Source organism: Vigna unguiculata, chromosome 5 (genome assembly GCF_037176805.1).
Source record: "Vigna unguiculata cultivar grain cowpea cultivar isolate G323 ecotype 2 chromosome 5, ASM3717680v1, whole genome shotgun sequence".
NCBI lineage: Eukaryota > Viridiplantae > Streptophyta > Magnoliopsida > Fabales > Fabaceae > Vigna > Vigna unguiculata.
The window spans coordinates 11,967,044-11,986,203 of record NC_140796.1 but is presented as its reverse complement, the minus strand read 5'-3'; the positions used below and the strand labels follow the sequence as shown (position 1 = coordinate 11,986,203).

At 34.6% G+C, this 19,160-nt stretch overlaps 4 protein-coding genes and 1 non-coding gene across 5 annotated transcripts; 1 reads left to right on the top strand and 4 right to left on the bottom strand.

The window, feature by feature from the left end:
* Positions 1-234: 234 nt before the first annotated feature.
* Positions 235-5,642, bottom strand: LOC114183225 (PRA1 family protein A1-like). The gene is made up of 8 exons (XM_028070159.2): positions 5,308-5,642; positions 4,860-4,900; positions 4,700-4,778; positions 3,477-3,563; positions 3,316-3,404; positions 3,124-3,195; positions 2,914-3,044; positions 235-506 (listed from the first exon to the last, which is right to left on the bottom strand). Exons 1-7 carry the CDS (start codon positions 5,463-5,465, stop codon positions 2,941-2,943), a joined length of 630 nt encoding a protein of 209 aa, XP_027925960.1. The 5' UTR covers positions 5,466-5,642; the 3' UTR covers positions 235-506; positions 2,914-2,940.
* A 168-nt stretch (positions 5,643-5,810) lies between these two features.
* On the bottom strand, positions 5,811-5,884 carry TRNAV-CAC (transfer RNA valine (anticodon CAC)). Its single transcript has one exon. It is a non-coding gene; the product is annotated as a tRNA-Val (tRNA).
* A 1,736-nt stretch (positions 5,885-7,620) lies between these two features.
* LOC146886080 (uncharacterized) lies at positions 7,621-8,425 on the bottom strand. The gene is made up of 2 exons (XM_085673294.1): positions 7,913-8,425; positions 7,621-7,824 (listed from the first exon to the last, which is right to left on the bottom strand). The coding sequence occupies exons 1-2, from the start codon at positions 8,423-8,425 to the stop codon at positions 7,621-7,623; spliced, it is 717 nt and encodes a 238-aa protein (XP_085529420.1).
* Positions 8,426-8,670: 245 nt separating this feature from the next.
* Positions 8,671-9,909, bottom strand: LOC146886079 (uncharacterized). The gene is made up of 2 exons (XM_085673293.1): positions 8,926-9,909; positions 8,671-8,847 (listed from the first exon to the last, which is right to left on the bottom strand). The coding sequence occupies exons 1-2, from the start codon at positions 9,907-9,909 to the stop codon at positions 8,671-8,673; spliced, it is 1,161 nt and encodes a 386-aa protein (XP_085529419.1).
* A 3,736-nt stretch (positions 9,910-13,645) lies between these two features.
* LCD1 (reticulata-like protein, putative (DUF3411)) lies at positions 13,646-18,071 on the top strand. The gene is made up of 8 exons (XM_028074353.2): positions 13,646-13,840; positions 14,055-14,785; positions 14,929-15,027; positions 15,353-15,573; positions 15,796-15,865; positions 15,952-16,031; positions 16,613-16,677; positions 17,645-18,071. The coding sequence occupies exons 2-8, from the start codon at positions 14,174-14,176 to the stop codon at positions 17,836-17,838; spliced, it is 1,341 nt and encodes a 446-aa protein (XP_027930154.1). The 5' UTR covers positions 13,646-13,840; positions 14,055-14,173; the 3' UTR covers positions 17,839-18,071.
* Positions 18,072-19,160: the final 1,089 nt, after the last annotated feature.

Below are 19,160 nucleotides of genomic sequence, written 5' to 3'. Positions count from 1 at the left end.
TCATTTGAAGGGAGGTTAGAAACACCTGACCCTAGGTGAGCTTGTGTATGCAACTAAGAAAATAAGGTAACAGCATGCAAAACTAAATTAGGCAAAACAAAGTCAATATATGTGATGCAAGAACTGAAGTTCTACTCATCCACTACGCACTAAAATAACGTGCTTCAGAAGCAAGCATCGTAAATGCAAGCAACCATTTTTGCTACCTTAATCAGAATCACAGCAATATCAAAATAAAAGAAACATAAAAGAACTTGACGTATCTTATGTCACCAATGTCTAGAGCAATTAAGAATTTTGACAACTAGAATGATGATATTCTCTAGGTTACAGCATGTATCAATAATCCAATGCTTCCTCTAGACATAATAAACAACGTAAACAGTGTACTTTACAAAAACAAGATTCCTGAAAATTTACAATCTGCTGGTAGTTCCAATGGTTCGCAACTTCCTATAGAATGTGCCATTTCAATTAAAGGAAAATACTTCATAAAGCAGCAACACCTACAGCATTTATGTCACATCAGTTCGCCAATCAGTGTCAACGTTACAAAACACTATATAACATGCAAATATGTTGCTATTTCAAAAAATAAGCATCACAATAGAAGACATCACAATTATACTAACTACAAAAACAGACACTGCGAAAGGGGCAAGGCATTTGAAGGAAAGAGGAACATGGTTCTAAATCAGTAAATGGATAAATTTCTTAAGCCTTAAGCCGAAGAAATCTTAATAGCCAAAAGAAATATAAAATTCCCCAAGGTTACACATTATCAGAATAGTAAGCCAAGTGTCATATCATATTCATGACATCTGACCCCTGTTTCAGTCACCAATAAGGGGGAAAAAACTTCTTAGCGACTGGACATAAGATAAAGACAATAGAAGAATTGAAATGAAATACCAAAGATTAGCCAATCAGATCATTGAGTACAACTTGAGTGTACATATCTCTGGGGATCATAAGTAGTTTATTACTTGTTTAATTTCAATGCCTCTAATATACCAAGGATCTCTTTAGGCCAGGTTCTCCACAAAACCTTCTACGGGGGAAATAAGAAAAATATGAATTTGACTTCTCCGTAGATTAGCACAAACTTAAAATAAATGATCAAAAAAAGAAACTGAGAGAACTTCCAAAAATTAGCTTATGTATAAACTAGTTTTAGCTAATGGAGAAGCTAATTCAATTTTTTTTTTCTTATTTTTCCTTTCTAGAAGAGAGCTTAAAGAGAAGTTCGTCTAAATAGACCTAGGCATTAGTGGAAGAAAAGTGATAGTAGCATCAGACAGAGAGAGAAGATATTTAAAGATCAAATACGTTGTTAGTCCCTTCAAATATAACAATGTTCGTTTTCTTCAGTCCTGAAAATAAACCTTTCGGTCTCTCATTTATGTAAACATGTCACGTGTGGTTACTATTTTCATATCAAGGAGCCAAAAAGAAAGAATTTTCTGTGGAAGACAAAGACCACATCTGACACATTTTCATCAATAGAAGCTAAAAGGAGATCATTTCACTGACGCACTAAAAGTAAACATCTCTACATATATAGGGACAGCAAATTGAATCGTCATATGTGCCAACAAAAGGAGTTCATGTCCAGTTCAGACACTGTTCTTAATTTTATGAAGTAAAGAAAGCTTGTTTTACAAGCCTTTGAAGATGTACAAAATAAATAATAATATGTAAAATTAAAGATACAGAAGTAAAACCATTACATTAATGGTTAAGAACATCCCTATATATTCAACAATCTTAATAAGAAATAACTGGGAGCTCAACTGCATCTCAAAAATACTAAGAATGCAAAGAAAAAGAAAGGAGACTCTGTAATGCACACCCTAGAACCTCTCCGGCTCTACAATAGGCTCAGTCCTCTCACTATCTTAAATCTTTCCTAGCTTATGATCTCCAAAGCCTTCCCCATACCACCTCGCCAGTCGCTCTGTTATTTTCTCATCTCTCTCATGCAACTCATCCCCCTACTAACTCAACGGCATGCCTAGGGACGGCAAAAATACCCATGCCCATAGATATCCGCAGATAAAATCCGCGACGGATAGTTACTACCCACGGGTATTTATTATCCGCGAGTAGCAGGTAACGGGTATTTTAATACCCGGTTATAAACGGGTCGGCTACGGGTATCATACTATCCGTACCTGCGGGTACCCGTTACCCGCAAAAAATTAAAATTAAAATTTAATTTATATTTTATTAAGTTAAATTTAATTAAAATTAGAAGTAACAGTATATTTTATTATGTCAAATTTAATTATAATTATAATTATAATTATAATTTAATTTATATTTTATTTTTATAATTTTATATTAAAAAATTTATAAAATACATATATTTTTAAATATTTGCGGGTATCGGGTATCCACGAGTACCCACGGATTTTAAAAATATCCACGGATATTTTTTAAGCGGATACCCGGCGGGTAAACGGGCGGATTTTTTTTTAGCGGGTCGGATACGGGTATCATACTATCCGTGCCCGACTCGACCCGTTGCCATCCCTGGGCATGCCTGGTTGCATAACCATTTGCATAATGTCTTGTGGGAATTATTCCCCTAATTATTCCTCTGGATCGCATTACTATAAGCATTACTTACAGGTCTATCACAAGACCAACCTTTAACTTCCCATATGTATCGTGTTTTTTAGACCTATCTTTTGATAGTACATACACATTCATTGAGAATGAAGATTACTCATAATGTCTTAGATCATGTGATAATAAAAAATATGCGGCTTAAGAAGCTACACTTTCAACCTAACACCTATAATATACAGATCTATTTCTCAATCACTTCAATGTACAGTTGTATTTTACATAAACATAAAATCATTAAACATATTAATATGGACAAATGCTAAGGCAGAAAGCACTTACATCAAAGACCAACAAATTTTATGTAAGCTACAGTTCACTGTAATTGCGCCATACTGCGCGGAATTCTTCGCGGAATGTGTTTAGTCGAGCTTTCAAGTTCGGTGTTCTAAAGCTTGCATGTAGAATGGTAGCTGAAAATAGCAAAAGAAATAAACTCAAGCAAATTTCACAATCGCAAAAAGGATTGAAAATTCTCAGTATGAAATGTACCAAGAAGACCAATAGCAAGAGCCCATAAAACAGTCAGGAGACCAGCAGAAATAAACCAAAGGAGGAAACTCGCTGCACAAAAATTGGGTAAGAATCATTAGAGTCAAAAATATCATACTGATAGTAAGAATAGATAGCACATCCTACATTACTAATGATTGAAAGAATCCTCATTTCAAAGACTTCATTTACCAGAAGAAAATATCAAGACAAACACCCAACGTGGTCGACCACATATATAAATTGCTCTCTTGGCTGAAGGACGTCCACGGATAACAGGCCTGGAATTCAAATAATTGATAAACATGCATAAACTTATAAAATAAAAAGAGACAACAACCAAATATGCTTACGTGAGAGGAGGTCTCATTTTGGCAGCTAAATGTGGTGAAAATTGCCTTACTGTTCTTGTTACCTTCTCACTAAAGGTACCTGCAAAGCTGCAAAAAAACACCGATTACATTGATGGGAAGCACTTCCATAACATAATACTGGTGCTGAAAATTTTTAAAATATTTTACAAATTATCCAAAGGTAAATATTAAATAGTTGGCTAATATCCCATCATCTGAGTATAATAAAATATCTAAAATCAAACTCAACTATTAGGTAGCTCCTTGTACTCAACAGCTGTGTTATAAGTTATAACCCCTTGGAGCTTTTTTCCTTCTCTTTTTGGTAACCATGAAAATATCACAGCCTCAAAAATAATTTTGCATTGCTATTCTCCCTCTCTAAATACAAGATTAGTGCAGTGTTAGAGAACATAACTTTTTCTTTATATCCAAGTTGAGAACAAAGATACTAACACGATTGTCTCGAGTAGACCCAGAACATACACTAAAATTGAAATTTGATCAAAAGCTCTTGCTTTCCTACCATACCTACCTACCTTTCCCATCCTGCAGAATAAGACCTATTCATTTGTCTGCTCATGTCACAAAAAGGGAAAGAAAATCCAATGTGCCTCCCAAAGAAAGTCACTAACCCGCTATTACAATCATGGGATGAAAGAACCTTAACGAAAGCTAGAAGTACAACTATCACGCAATTCATGTCGCCTTAGCTTTGTGACAGGATTTCTTATGGATACTGGGAGTGCAATAAAAGTCAAGCTATATCATCTAGAAATAAACCCATATGTAAACTTTACCGGTTTACACCATGCTTCTAATAAGTATGATGCTGCATAAAGAAACACTATGAACACTGCAAAGAATATAATTCAATATTCTACCAAAGGCAGCTCAGAATTTCCTTAACACAACAACCACCCACAAAATATGGCATCTGTATCATATCAGCCTAGAACTAAATGGGATGATTCAATATAGTAGTAAACTGTTAGCGTGCTATTGGAGGCTCTCATTAACAGTGTGCCAAAAGGGAAAAATATAAATTGAAAGTCTTCAGATTAATTTGTTTTTTGAATGGCATCAAATGCATTAAGCTCTAAAGTCATATAAAACCTGCCCCCTAAATAGCACCACCCTTACCAAAATGTTTGAAAAATCAAATAAACTACAAAACCAATCATCTACAACAATAGATAAAGATAGCCATTTACACTGCTTACCTGTCATTCAGAAAAGCAATGCTGAGTGCAGTAAGAAGTGCCGCTACAATGGCAAGCGGCCTCCGAAGAAAACCCAAAACTACAATTCAAAATGCTAATAATGAGAATCCATCTCCAAATATCATAATTTCAATAAACAGTATCCATGAAGCCCACTTACTGAGAACAGACACAATCAAAAGGAAGTAGTTGGTCCGGTAGCTGCAGCAAACAAAAACACAACCATCATTATCATTTCCCAGCCCCATAATACCTCTACTCTAATAATCCAAACCACAATACGTCAATAACAAGTCATCTCCAAATTTACAAAACACTATCCTATGATTAATCATCACATCCTAGTAACTCGAAATTCATCACGGAACCTTAAGAACAGAATATAATAATTCCGTAAAACCATTAAACAAGGCCAAAACAAGGAAAGATCGTAAAAAAAGAAAACATGCAACAGAAAAATAAAACATAAAGGAAAAGGAAATTCGTTGGCCTGAGCATCCAATTAATCGAAAAGAAAAAAAAAATAGGAAAATGAAAATTATGAAAATTGCATGAATTATTGGGAGGTAACGATGAAATTGAGAGGGTTAGGGAAGAGGAGACGGTACTAGTAGAGATTGCATTTCAGGCGGCTGTTCCATTTGGAGGAAGATCTGGGAACGGTAAATCGCGAGAAGAATTCCGACAGCGGGCGCGGCGGCGCCGACCAATCGACCTCGCGGAGAGCGTCGATGAGATCCTCAGCGGTGACGTTTCCCCAATCCATTATTCTCTCTCACACACTTTCTCTGATCGACGAAGAAAAGTTTGTTGAAAAAGGAAGTGAGCAAGGAATTGAATGGAGGACGAAAGGAAGGGGAAGGAAAGTGCAAAGGAGTAAAGAAAGGGGAAATGAAGCTTGCGATTTTATTTCTGACTTGTCTTCCTTCTTGGATTTGGTCACAAAATGAAAATATTATATAAAAGTAATTGTCTGCGAACGGGCTCGAGCAAGAGACCTCTAGAGAAAGAGACTAACATAAACACCACTCAGACAACACAGCTCACGTAACGCATTTTCTAAGTTCTTTGTTATTAAGCTATTTTATCATAAAATAAAAATAAAAAAATTTGTCTGAGCCCGGGTTTGAACCGGGGACCTCTAGTGTGTGAGACTAGCGTGATAACCAACTACACCACCCAGACAAGATTATTTGTATGATAAAATTTAACTTGTTTCTTATTTATCACTTTCATCATAAAATGAAAATATTAAACACTTGTTTGAGCCTGGGTTCGATAGTACATGTGTTATTTTATTAATATTAGAATAAAATATTTGGTTAATTATGTTTTTCGTCCCTCAAGTATGGGTAATTTTTTGTTTTAGTCCCTCACGTAACGTTTGCTCATATTCAGTCCTCCACGTTTTAAATCTAGTGGGATTGGTCCTCAATTTTAAACTCCATTAATTTTAATTGACACATGTCTAACGGATGACCACGTAAGGATCCCGTTTTCAGCTGAGAGGAATTGATGAACAACACGTGGTCTTGATATTTTAAGACCGTTTTAAAAGAGAAATTTGGGGTCTTTCTGAAACCCTAAAATTGGAGCAGTTCGTGTTGGTTTGGGGGGATATAGTATTGAATTCATTGGCAGCCAAAATTGAAGTTTGAACATCGTTGTAGGGTGATGAAAAGTGGGAGCAGAGGGATTCATTGTACGCAGAGGAGTAGTGGTTCGAAAATTTCGCAGACCTGTTCGTCATTGTAGGATATGACATCCAAACTGTGTGGGTGTGGGGAAAGATTACTGCTCCTAAAGGCAACGACTATGAAGAACAAGGGGAGATTATTTTGGAGATGTAGAAACTGGGTTGTAAGTGACAAATTTGTTATTTATTGGGCGAACTTGATTTCGTTTGATGTCTTAATGGTTTTGTTTTATTTATGCAGTCCAATTCTCATTGCAATTTCTTTGAATGGTTTAATGAAGAGGATTCTAAATATGAAGGGAACGCAACGGACTTTCAAGACAGTGGTAGAACACGAACTGAAGAAGATGAAGTGTGTTTGGAGAAGGAGAAAGTTATATTGGAGTTGATAAAGAAAAATGAGAAATTGAAGGCCAAATTGCAAGAAGAGAAAAAGTTTGGGAGATTCCTGCAAGTTTTTTTCCTTTTGTCGTGGACATTAACAATTGTCTTTGTTTTTATGTTGTTGTTCAAGTTCAATTGCAACTAGTTTTTTAGTAACTACTATTTAGCAGTGATTAGTTATGTATGGAACTTTAATGGTTAAGTATGTTTGAGGTAACTTCTGGTGGGGAAGTGTTTTGTATTTGTAATATGGCAGTAATGAATGAAATGAGAAGTTCAATTGTGTTTTACATGGTGGTGTTTTAAACTGAGAAGTTCATGCGTAGAAACAAGTCTGGTGTAATTTATGAGATAATTTTTACTTAACAACTGTGCTGTAAATTATGAGATAATTTTTACTTAACAAGTCTGTTGTAATTTAATTCATTGTTAAATAACAGTGGTTATTTGCTGTGACTTTTATCCTGTAAGGTTTCCTTTGATGTAAACAGGATATACATTTAATTGATTTCATCAAAGTAATCCATACACGAAGTTTTACTGCATTATCACAAAACACAAGTAATCCATACACAAAGTTTTACTGCATTATCACAAAACACAAGTAATCCATACACAAGTTTTAATGGACACCAGACATGTGGTCCATAAATCTGAATACAATAAGTTTTACTACATTGAATAAAGTATTGGACACTAGACATGTGGTCCATACATCTGAATACAATAAGTTAAACTATTGCTTTAATCCAAAAAGTTGTCCACTATGACAATGCCCACTGCTACAAAAAAGTGGTCCACCATTAAAAGCAACAAAAACAGTTTGATTCCTCCTTTTATTTCACGTGGGTTCAGAGGTTGCAGTACTTGCTTGAGACCCTATCACTTGTGCAGCCATGCTTCTGGTTTGGGTTGTTGGTGGTCTTTCTCCCTGGTTCATGTTTGCAGCAACCCTCAGTCTGGATCTTCTACTACTGCAGCTTTGGGTAGATGGTCCTGCAGCGCTGCTAGGTGCACTAACACTTGGAGTTCCTTGTGATTGTGCCTGTGAATTGGGTATGTATTACAGCTCCAGATTTTGTTTGTTTGAATGAAAAAAAAAATTGAATCAGAGGTCCAGTTTGTGTTCTTACCTTTCTGTGCCTGATTCCCTTTCTACAGCTCCTAATGTTGTGTCCCATCTGCTTACACCTGCTGCACTTCATGATAAGATTTTTCTTTGACAGCTTGGAATGACTGACATGTTCATCAGCTTCCCTTCTTCTCAGTTTTTTGGGTCTCCCAGGTGGTGTTTTATAAATTGGTGGGAGTAGTTCAGGTTTATTGCTTTTAGGCCACAATTGTTGTCCATTGATTGGGGTTATTTCTGGGCTATAGCATGCCTCATATGCAGCTCTTTTGTAATATGGATGCACATAAGCTTCAGGGTTTTCCACCTTATAATTAATTGCTGCTACAACATGTCTACAAGGTATGCCTATCAAATCCCAAAAATAACACGTGCAACTATGGTTACTCAGATCTACCACAAACTTCTCCATGGTGAACCCTTGTGTTACTTCAAACTTTGCACCCCCTGCCCACACTGGAAGCCAATTGCCATTTTTCTCCACTTCCCTATCAAGCCTTTTCTGTGGCTTAGGCATAACATTACCAGGATATGCATTTAATTTTTCTCTTAGTGTTGCAAATCTACTCATTGTGTATGACCTAATCTATTCCATCATACTAATGATTGGTTTATCCCTAGCCAATAAGATTGCACTATTGAATGACTCAAACAAGTTATTCATTAAAACATCACATCTAGGATATATGTTGAATGCATGCTTACACCATGAACTTCTAGGTTTGCCAATTAAACAGTTATATGCTTCAGGGTTAATGTTTCTTAACTCACCCATTTTTTTTCCCAACCTGCGTAGAATGTTGACTTTGCTGCCCCCATCATAAGATCTCTGATAACTATCCCACCACCAAATTTCTTCTTGAAATTACTATAAAGATGCCTCAAGCAGAAACAGTGCTCCACCCCATTCAAAATTTCATCAAATATTGCCATAAGTCCCTGCAAAAGTTAATTGTTGTGTGTTAGAATATAGTCTGAATGAATACTATATAAATTGAATGCAAGTAAGTTGTTTACCTTTTGTTGATCTGAGATGAAAACCCAACGATGGTTTTCAATGTCCCCAATATCTTCTAGCAGTAGTGAAAGAAACCACCTCCATGTCTCCTTACATTCGTTTTCTACAACAGCAAATGCAAGTGGAAAGTATTGATCATTAGGGTCCCTGCCCACTGCAACCAAAAGTTGACCACCATAAGTTGTTTTCAAGTGGCATCCATCAACCCCTATAAAGGGCCTGCACCCAGCCAAAAACCCAGTCTTACAGCCGTCTAAGCACATGTAGAAACAACCAAACCTTGGTGGCATACTTGGTTGAGGCTGATTGATCTTAATTTTGAATGTTCCAGCCTTTACTCTAACCAATTCAGCTACATAATCATGTAAGCGACTGTACTGTTTTTGTCCATCCCCAACCAAACAGTCCATTGCTATTTGCTTAGCTTTTACAGCCCTCCAAGGGGTTATACCGACACTATATGTCTTCTTGATCTCCTCAATAATTTGACTCACTGTCATTACACCCACATTCATAAACTTGTCTATTAACACTTGTGCTATCCAATCACAATTAGCATTTTTGTTCCCAAATACCCTGCCACATCTATGACGCCCAACCAATGTCTTTATCTGAAAAGTTTCCCTACCACCAACCTTGCTAGCCATCATTAAGAAACCACATTTTTTTTTACATACAGCCCTGACTCTCTTCTGATCATTTTTTACAAATTGAACTTCTTTACCATTTAAAACACTATGCTCCATTAATGCTTGCTTGAAATCTTTCAAAGACGAAAATTTCATTCCTAATTTGAACTTGAAGTCCTTTGTCATATCTTCAGCCTTATATCTGGAAAATTTTGGCCCATCACGACGAACACCATCCTCACTATCAACATCTGAATCCAACTCATCAGTATCATATTCATCACTCATGTCATGTTGTCCAACTTCTTCATTAGTCACAAATGAACCAGCATTAATGGACGGATAAGGTAGCATCTGCTGGTGAGCCAGAGGTGTTAAAGGTCAGGTTGGGGGTTCGATTCCCACTGGCAACAACCCACCCAGTATGAATGGACGGAGAAGGGTGAGGGGTTGGGGTGCATTGGGCTGTAGTAACCTGACAGCCTCTGGGGCCCGAGGAGGGGTAGCCAGGGATGTTACAACAACCGCGAACCCCATTTCCAGCCCTATATTTGAAATCGCATCACAAACCAACCCAATCCAACATTCAACCACATAAACGGTGAAGAGAAAAGTGAACATTCAACCAAAGAAATTCAAAATGCATAAACGACTAACCTCACTTCTTCGTCCACCAAATGCGAGCAGTTACCACCACCTTCTTCGTCGTTCAAAGCTTGCTTCTTCCAAAGAAATTGAAAATGCTTTGATTACGGACTGTCTTCTTCGTCGTGCCTAGGGTTCTTCCAAATCTCCTCAGTTGAGATTTTTTACAAATGATAACAGCTTAATCACTTTCTAACATAACCCCCACTCAGCAGCTAAGTTGTTTTAGTGAAGTTAATGACATTTTAATGCTAACAAAAACCTCAGCTAAGTTGTTTTAATCACATTAATGACATGTGCCTTATTAATGAGTAACTAAAACATGCAAAAAAATTCCTCTCAGCTGAAAACGAGATCCTTACGTGGCCATCCGTTAGACACATGTCAATTAAAATTAACGGAGTTTAAAATTGAGGACCAATTCCATTACATTTAAAACGTGGAGGACTGAATATGAGCAAACGTTACGTGGGGGACTAAAACCAAAAATTATCCATACTTGAGGGACAAAAAACATAATTAACCCTAAAATATTTGAAATCTTAAATGAGAAGCAGCTGTAAAAATTGTAATATGCTGTATTTGGAATAACTTTTTATTTATAAAAATAATGTATATATAAATTTGAAAAAGTAAGAGTTATTACATTTAAACTTATATTTTACATTATCATAAACACTTTATTTTCTATAAAAATAACTAAAATTGAAAGCAAAAAATAAGTTTATTTAAAAAAATACTCTTATTAACAATTATTTTTTATTTTTTGTGTCTATTGTGTTATCCTTTTCCCTCGAGCTAAGACTAAAAATAATATTACTCATTATTATCTCTCTCCATAACTATTTAGGATTGTCATCCATACTAAGTGACAATCATATTACTTGCCCCAACTCTAGTCTTTTATTGTTGTGCATCTTCTTCAACACTTATACGATCATTGCTTGCATATAAAAATACAATCATTGAAAGTGGAAATCATAACCACAAACATAAACGTAAGTAATGTCACAAAGTATTTAAAATCTCAAAATATTTGAAAATATAACTTTCCAAGAATCATTTTCCTCATTAAAAGTAAACCACGTGAAAGTTTACCAAATAGACTTATGGGAAAGAGAGATGAATCACAATGGACAAGTTTAAAAACCTTGTCTTTCCTGGTTAGAGTTTTTCCCTGATCACTTTCACACATCTTATTTCTAACTTAGAAAATGAAACGAGTTTCCAACTAATAATTTTTAACAAAAATCCCAAAATTATGGATGATAGAAACAAAAACAACTAAATAAACCAAATATTTCACTAAAAAACTCGCTTTCGCTGAATTATAGTCTTCCCGATCAAAATGAAACAAACTCAAACTCACACGAAGTCCTAAAACCTCCCTGCCAAATGAAACAACTCAAACTCACACCAGAGTCTTACAACTCCCCCAATTATGATGAAACAACTCAAACTCATGCAAGAGTCTTATAACTTCCTCTATTATGGTGAAACAAAATATCACAATCACATATTTGTAGAAACAAACAAAATAGATGTGTTTTCACAAAATCCCCCTTTTAAACTATGCACCTAAGCACTCATGCAACTCATAAAATATCAATAGTTTTCTTTTATAATCACAAATTAATAAACAACAAGTTGAAACCACCCAACAAAACCCACTCCTTTGTTAAAAGCATTATCTTTCTCAATTTCCAAGTAATACATTGCTAAAGTCCAATACGCCAAATTAATCATTAAAACTTTAAAATCTCCATGTAGTTCACATAAAACTCTTTTAAACATCATGAACAACAAAATCAACACTACTTAATCATAAATTAAAACTAAAATACATGTTCACATAACTGTACTTTACCAGTCACACCTTCATTGACTCAAAAGGAACTATATTTTAATAATAAAAAATAGCTCAAAATCACATTTTCAACACCAATCACATAAATGACTAGTTAGCTTTCCTCACTCGACTATCCAACATTTGAAACTAAAACCTTTTAATCTTTACTTTGAATTCTAATCCTCTTTATACAAGTTCCTCTCAAAAAATGCTTAAAAAATATTCATAGTTCTCCTTAAGTTTCATACTCTAAATCATTGAAAAATTATAAATTTGAGTTCTTACCACTTTCTCAACTCAACTATTTATAATAAAACCCTCAACCCAAAAATTCAATTATCTCCTAAAAGAATATTAATTAGAGAAATGGTTCATATATATTATTATATTCATAAAATCTAATTTAGACTCCCTTTTATAACTGTTTTATTTATTAGGAAATTAATTTAATATCTTCTTAATAATTATTCATTAAATCTTTTATCATACTTAGAAAATAACATAAATATTTTAAATTAACAAATCATTATATCTATCTCCTATCATAATCTTTTAAATATTTCATTATCAGTTATTAATATTTAACAGTATCTAAGAATATTTCATAATATTAATAATACCTAATAATATTTAATATTTTTTTAATTAAATAATTATTAACCAAAACTTTTAAATTATATAATTAGCAAACTATTTTATCTTTTACTTAAAATATCTATTTAACCTCATTTATTTACTTTTCAATTATTATAATTTTCAGGATCTCAAATCTTATAATTCCGAATTTATTTTTGTAAACAAAATTATATAATTTAAAAGTAAAAAAAAATAAATTGCATCAAAAAAATTAAATTTCATAAACAAAATATTTTTGAATTATGTAATTTAAAAGTAAAAAGCCTTTCAGATTACAAAATTTAATAATATCTTTTAAAAATAAAAATCGAATTTTCGTACTTATAAAGTAAAAAAGAAAAAGAAATTTCCCATCTTATAGGCTCAAGTTAAACTTATAACAGACCTCAGGTTAATTGGGTAAACAAAACTGAAATCTTCATGTGAACCAAAATAAATTTAACTCGTAAAAGTTAAATGGATTTAAACGAGGTCGATGATAATTTCCCAATTTATAAAATATAAAAAAGTAATACAAATTATACAGTATCATTGTTCTAAATCTTTTGAAAGGTTTGGATATTTAATTTATTTTAAAATTTCAATCTGATATGCATATAATATTTAAAGTGAATTTGCATTAATTATTAAGCATTGAAAGTTTTTCTATTTAATTTAAAATTGTTTAGCATTTATATTGTTTTTTATGTTTTTAAAATTTAGTAAATTGGACCAACTAACTCACTTACTTGTAGTAAGTAAATCCAATCCAATTATGAACTTTCTAACTGACTGCATTACCCTATTTTATTAGGCTAATGATCTTTTTCATTAATTCGACCAAACAAAAACTATTTGATGTTTTAATGTCCGTGCAGAAGACATATCGAACATGAATATGACTAATAAGAATTTTGCAGTCAAACACTACTAAATAAATATCTCGTTCGACCCACGCTTACAATAGGTGGTACCCCACTTGCATTTGTGCCGTGAATTATTGCAGCTATAAGACCAATCCTTGTATATGCATGTGTATATAACTCCAACTTCAACAAAACAAAGTAGGGAAAAACACTGAAGCCAAAAGTACTTACACAGTTACCCTCACTTCGCCGCATCTATTCACTTCCAGTTTTTCCCTAACTTCCTACCATTCATCTTCTTCTCAACAAGGTAGATTTCTTACCATTCTGTTATGTTTTCTTTTAATCTTGTACTTTTTCTTTATTTTCTTAGTCATTTTGAGTGAACTTTCCTATTTTCTTTTCAAAAATTTCATTGCTTGAGTGCTGCCCTTGTTGATTTTCATTTTTCTCTACATTCCCTGATGCATGCATGCTTGAGTTTGGCTTGGTGACTGGTTTGTTGGGTTCTGTTTGTCCTGCAGATTTGGGGAATGGCCTGTTTGGTTTCCTTCTGATTGTTTAATCAGCAGGAAGAAAAAAAAAAATCAGTCGACTTTTCTGGGTATTATCGTGGTGAGTGAAAGTTCAGTTTTTTAGGATAATGGCGGGTTCTTTTTCAAATTTTTCCGTGGCCGGTGTTGCCAATGTGAGGCAACAAGCCCTTTTCGGGAATTTGGGAAATCAGGAGTCAAATTTGATTAGGTTGAGTTTCAAGGGTGTGTTGAATAAGGCTGCATTTCAAGTTCTATGTGGGAACAAGTGTGGTAGACCATGTGTGGCTACGCAAAAGAAAAAGCCGTTTCTTGTAATGAGTATGTCGCAGCCCTCAGCTGAATCGCAATCTACTGTGACTTCGATAGGATTTTCCGAAGGGGGAGGTGATGGTCTCCTGAGTAAGGAGCATGTGACTCGAGAAAATGAGTCAGACTCAAAAATTGATAGAAATGATGATAATGGAGTTGTAGTAGATAGCAGTGGTGGGAATGGAAGCTTTGGAAGTGGTGGAGAGGGGGATGGGAGTGGTGGAGGTGGCGATGGTGGTGATGATGACAGTCATGACAATGAAGAGGAGGAATTTGGGCCAATACTGAGATATGATGAAGTAATGAGAGAGGCACAGGCTCGTGGAGCCACCCTTCCTTCAGACATGATAGAGGCTGCTAAGAGTGTGGGAATTCGTAAGGTGCTTCTACTTAGATATTTGGACCTGCAGGTACAGTTTCTAAATGTCTATACATTTTCCCCTATTCTTTCTAAGTTGTGATTCTGTAATGGTTTATGAGCGCAAACTCGTGTAAAACAAGATTAGCATTACCTTAGACTTTAATACTGTTATGTTTACTGTTTTAATTGCAGGGGTCCTTTTGGCCTTTAGGATTTTTCATGAAATCATGCTCTATGCTTCGAAATCGAATGTTAGCTGATCCAGCGTTTCTTTTCAAAATTGGCACAGAGGTTGGTTGGTCTTGTTTTGTAGTAATCCTAATGTTTACTTTTCGTATTATTTAATGGCAGAACTGCAGTGTGTTGACTTATCCAACCATCTGAGTGCTCTATGTAACATATGACAGTAAGTATTCACCATTGGCAACTATGGTACTAAAATAGTTTCCTATGTAACAAGGTATCTATATATTTTAAAAAAATTGTGCTGATGACTGCAGCCCTTATATGGTATAAGCTATAAGTGAAAACAATTCATATTCATGTAATGCTGACATAGTTGGAAGTTTTCAATGTATTTATATTTATGTAACTTTTTATCTTACATGGTATGCAGATTGTCATTGATACATGTTGTGCTACTTTTGCTGAAGTTCAAAAGAGAGGCAAAGACTTTTGGGCCGAATTTGAGTTGTATCTTGCAGATCTTCTCGTTGGTTTAGTTGTTAATGTTGCTTTGGTAGGTATGTTGGCGCCCTACGCTCGAATAGGGAAACCATCAATATCTAGTGGATTCCTTGGTAGAATGCAGAAGGCTTATGCAGCCTTGCCTAGCAGGTTTGTCATCATACCATTAACATGGCATTGTTTTCTTATGTCAATGTTTTTATATCTTATGTGTATATATAAGTAATAGTTGTTCATCTAAAAAAGGCATGGAAGTAAGGTTTATCCATAAATAACAATATACAATTAACAATACTTAGGTCTTACTTGCTTTGTGTCTGTGGAGTATGAAGAAGCTTTCGCCTAAGTTTCTATTTTTCTCACTGTATGCAGTGTATTTGAAGCAGAAAGGCCAGGATGTAGGTTTTCTGTGCAGCAGAGACTTGGAACATACTTCTACAAGGTAATGACTGAAATCATTTCATTTTTCAACCAATGTGGGAAGTTTCTGTTGTGCAGTTATTTTTTAACTTTCATTTTGAATTCTAGGGTATAATGTATGGAGCTGTTGGATTTGGATGTGGTATTATAGGCCAAGGCATTGCAAATATGATCATGACTGCAAAGAGGTACGAGTTTCTACCCTAGAGTTTGTTTTACATGATTTGCTTTTTTGTATGCACAATGTAACATGTCTTGTTCCAACACCCTGATCCCTTCACTCATAGCAAACAAGTTAAGAGAAAATTTGTTGGCTCTTATAATCATATATTTGTAATTGGCCTTGTGGATCATCTAATACAATGACGATTCTGTTAATAGATAAAATTATGACTGGATATTAACTAAAGCACTGAGATTTTTCGGGTTATAAATGAGCGTACTCTTATTATTTTGCTTCCGCATAGTGCTTACTTTGTCTTCTCAAAGGTTTGAGTTTGTTCTGTTAATTCACAACAGTGTGCAAGGTACAACATTGTAAAACCTAGGTCTCTCACTTAGTATAACATAAAATGTTTTATGTGCACACTTTTAAAGAGGTGGCACTACATGGTTTACTGATATAGAACCGTTTCTGTTGATAATGTACCAAAGTTATATCTAATTAAGAACCAGTGTTCATACCGGATGATAGTTTACATTAAACTGTATGAATGAATCTTTATTATTCTGAGCAATTAATTTCTCACTTGTTCTTGCTGCATACCAGGAGCATAAAGAAATCAGAAGAGGATATACCTGTGCCACCACTTATAAAGAGTGCTGCTCTTTGGGGTAAGATGTTCTTTGTTTAAAATCTGTAGTTCATCTCTTCCGTACAACTGGAAGACAACAATCTTTGTCTTCATTTAATTATTAGGAAAGTCTTCTCAAAATTTTAATTATTACTTATTAATTTATGAATATAGTTACGAGGTCAAATATTATGCCCTTTATTTATATCATTAAAGGATGAAGGTCCTGTTTGGATAAGATTTTTCCTAAACACTTCTAAGAAAAGAAAATATGAAGATAAAATACATTGAATTTCTTTCATAAGCTAAAATTAACTTCTGAATTTTTATATAAATTCTCATATAAGTATTATAAGTTGCTTTTAACTTAAAGAAAAGGGCTCATTCCATTTTACTTTCTTATGTTCATTTCCTAGAGTGCTAATGGACAAGTTTCTCAAATAGGCCTAGAGAGATTATCTCTTTGCCTTCAACATTTGTTATTTTTTAGTCAGTTATTGGGAACAAGTGAGAAAAGTACTGGAAACTAATTTATGATTTGTGGTTCTGTCCAAAAGAAAACTTGTATTGTTTTCTTTCAACCTCAATGTAACTTCTCTCCCCATTCCTGTAGCCCCTCCTATCATTAAAGAAAAAGGTAAAAGGACCCATCACAATATTTGTATATGATTGTTACACCATTGAACCCAAAACGTGGCATGTCAAATATGCAAATGTTGCATGCTATCAGTTTGTAGCTAAAAAGGGTGTAGAAACCTTTGTACCATTTGATATTGGTTCAAATGTATGATGTGGATTCTCAACATTTCTCAAGCTTCATTTGATGTTTTCTGATTTACTGTTATTTTGACATTTGGTCATTACTTCATCTTAACTCAGCTTATTGTATTTTGTTCCTGGTTGTAACACATTTCCTGACATTTGGTCATTACTTCATCTTAACTCAGCTTATTGTAATTTGTTCCTCGTTGTAACACATTTCCTTGCTCCCTGAACCTCCATTGTAGGTGTGTTTCTTGCTGTTTCTTCCAACACGCGATACCAGATTGTCAATGGACTAGAACGGTTGGTTGAAGCGTCACCAATGGCAAAGCAGGTTCCCCCAGTTGCTCTGGCTTTCACTGTTGGCGTGCGTTTTGCCAACAATGTGTATGGTGGCATGCAATTTGTTGATTGGGCTAGATGGAGTGGAGTGCAATAACTCCTTTTTCCTGATCTGTATTCTAGTCATGTAGATGTGATTTTCTAGCCATCAGTATATGATGTGTGGAATTAGCAGATTTGTGCTACTTGGTTAAGGTTGCATGGTTTGATAGAAAGATTTTCTCTCTGGGATAAATGTTACTAGGCAATAATTTAGAGGCATGCCATTTGTTACTTCTGTATTCTCTTACATTATTTCGGCAACAAATGGTAGAGTGCGTGTTAGAAAAAGTGTGTTGATAGCACTTCTCCCTGGTCAAGATCTGCATATTTTATGGGATAGTCATTTGTTTCTCTATTGAAAATAGATCATTTTCCATTGGAGAAGCTCTTAGAAATTCTTCTAACAGGCTATGACAAAATCTGGAAACGTAAAAACACCATGGTCAATATATAACATGTTCTAACAGCTTAGCTTCCGTTTTACTTATTTTGGTTTATATCAAACTTGTTAGTTTCATTTTTTTTAAACAATTATTATGTGTATTTTATTTAATTAGTCTTATCAGATAAATGAAAATTAGCTGTTATCAGATTGATGAAAATTGATTTGTTTGCGATTGGAATCCAATCTTTTGTTAATGGCAGGTCATTTGTTTCTATGCTAAAAGGGAACGTGTTAATTTAGAAAAAGAAACTGGTTCAGTTCAAATTGGTAAAGGTGATATTAGTTTTTTTGTAGTGTTTTCTCCCTTATAAATCACACAGATGATGGCAAGTAAAAAAATCGATCTGGCTACGTTGCAGGATCTGGTTTAAGAAAATGCATTTTACTTTTATATTCTGTTGTTACTTCTTGTTACACACCGGTGAGTTCTTACCAAAAAACCAGACTCCATGATCTTAATTACTTGAAGCTATTGTTATTGTTATCGTGCTTTGAAATTTAAGCCAAAGTATGTACATAAATAGAGCATAGCTCATGAATCAGGATATTTATTTGCATATATAGAAGCAGTTTTAATTTCTGTTATGTGCTGTACTACAATATAACTTCTAATCAATGATAACATGACAGGGCATAATATTCATGTTTCTAGTCGTTCTGATTGTATACAACCCACAAGCACACACCTTGCTATTCTCTATTTGGGTCTTGGATTGACTGCAGTAGGCTCTCGAGGTCCAAGACACTGCAACATTGCCTTTGGAGCTCATCAATTTCATACCAAAACTGAGGAAGGGAAAGCTCCGTTAGAGAGCTTCTGCAATTGGTGGTACCTTTTGTTCACGTAGCTCTTTTATAAAGCTTGTTCATGCCTCACAAATGATGTGTTCCGGGGTATTCGACATGTACAAAACACCAAAAGACGCGTATGA

Coding starts and splice junctions, on each gene's coding strand:
- LOC114183225 (XM_028070159.2), bottom strand. CDS start 5,465: ATGGATTGGGGAAACGTCACCGCTGAGGATCTCATCGACGCTCTCCGC. Junction 4,779..4,859: donor TTTGATTGTGTCTGTTCTCA/GTAAGTGGGCTT, acceptor TTTGAATTGTAG/TTTTGGGTTTTCTTCGGAGG. Junction 3,196..3,315: donor TGTCTTGATATTTTCTTCTG/GTAAATGAAGTC, acceptor ATTTTTGTGCAG/CGAGTTTCCTCCTTTGGTTT.
- LOC146886080 (XM_085673294.1), bottom strand. CDS start 8,425: ATGCCTAAGCCACAGAAAAGGCTTGATAGGGAAGTGGAGAAAAATGGC. Junction 7,825..7,912: donor AGGGAATCAGGCACAGAAAG/GTAAGAACACAA, acceptor CCCAATTCACAG/GCACAATCACAAGGAACTCC.
- LOC146886079 (XM_085673293.1), bottom strand. CDS start 9,909: ATGCTACCTTATCCGTCCATTAATGCTGGTTCATTTGTGACTAATGAA. Junction 8,848..8,925: donor TCATCTCAGATCAACAAAAG/GTAAACAACTTA, acceptor TAACTTTTGCAG/GGACTTATGGCAATATTTGA.
- LCD1 (XM_028074353.2), top strand. CDS start 14,174: ATGGCGGGTTCTTTTTCAAATTTTTCCGTGGCCGGTGTTGCCAATGTG. Junction 15,574..15,795: donor TATGCAGCCTTGCCTAGCAG/GTTTGTCATCAT, acceptor CACTGTATGCAG/TGTATTTGAAGCAGAAAGGC. Junction 16,032..16,612: donor ATGATCATGACTGCAAAGAG/GTACGAGTTTCT, acceptor GCTGCATACCAG/GAGCATAAAGAAATCAGAAG.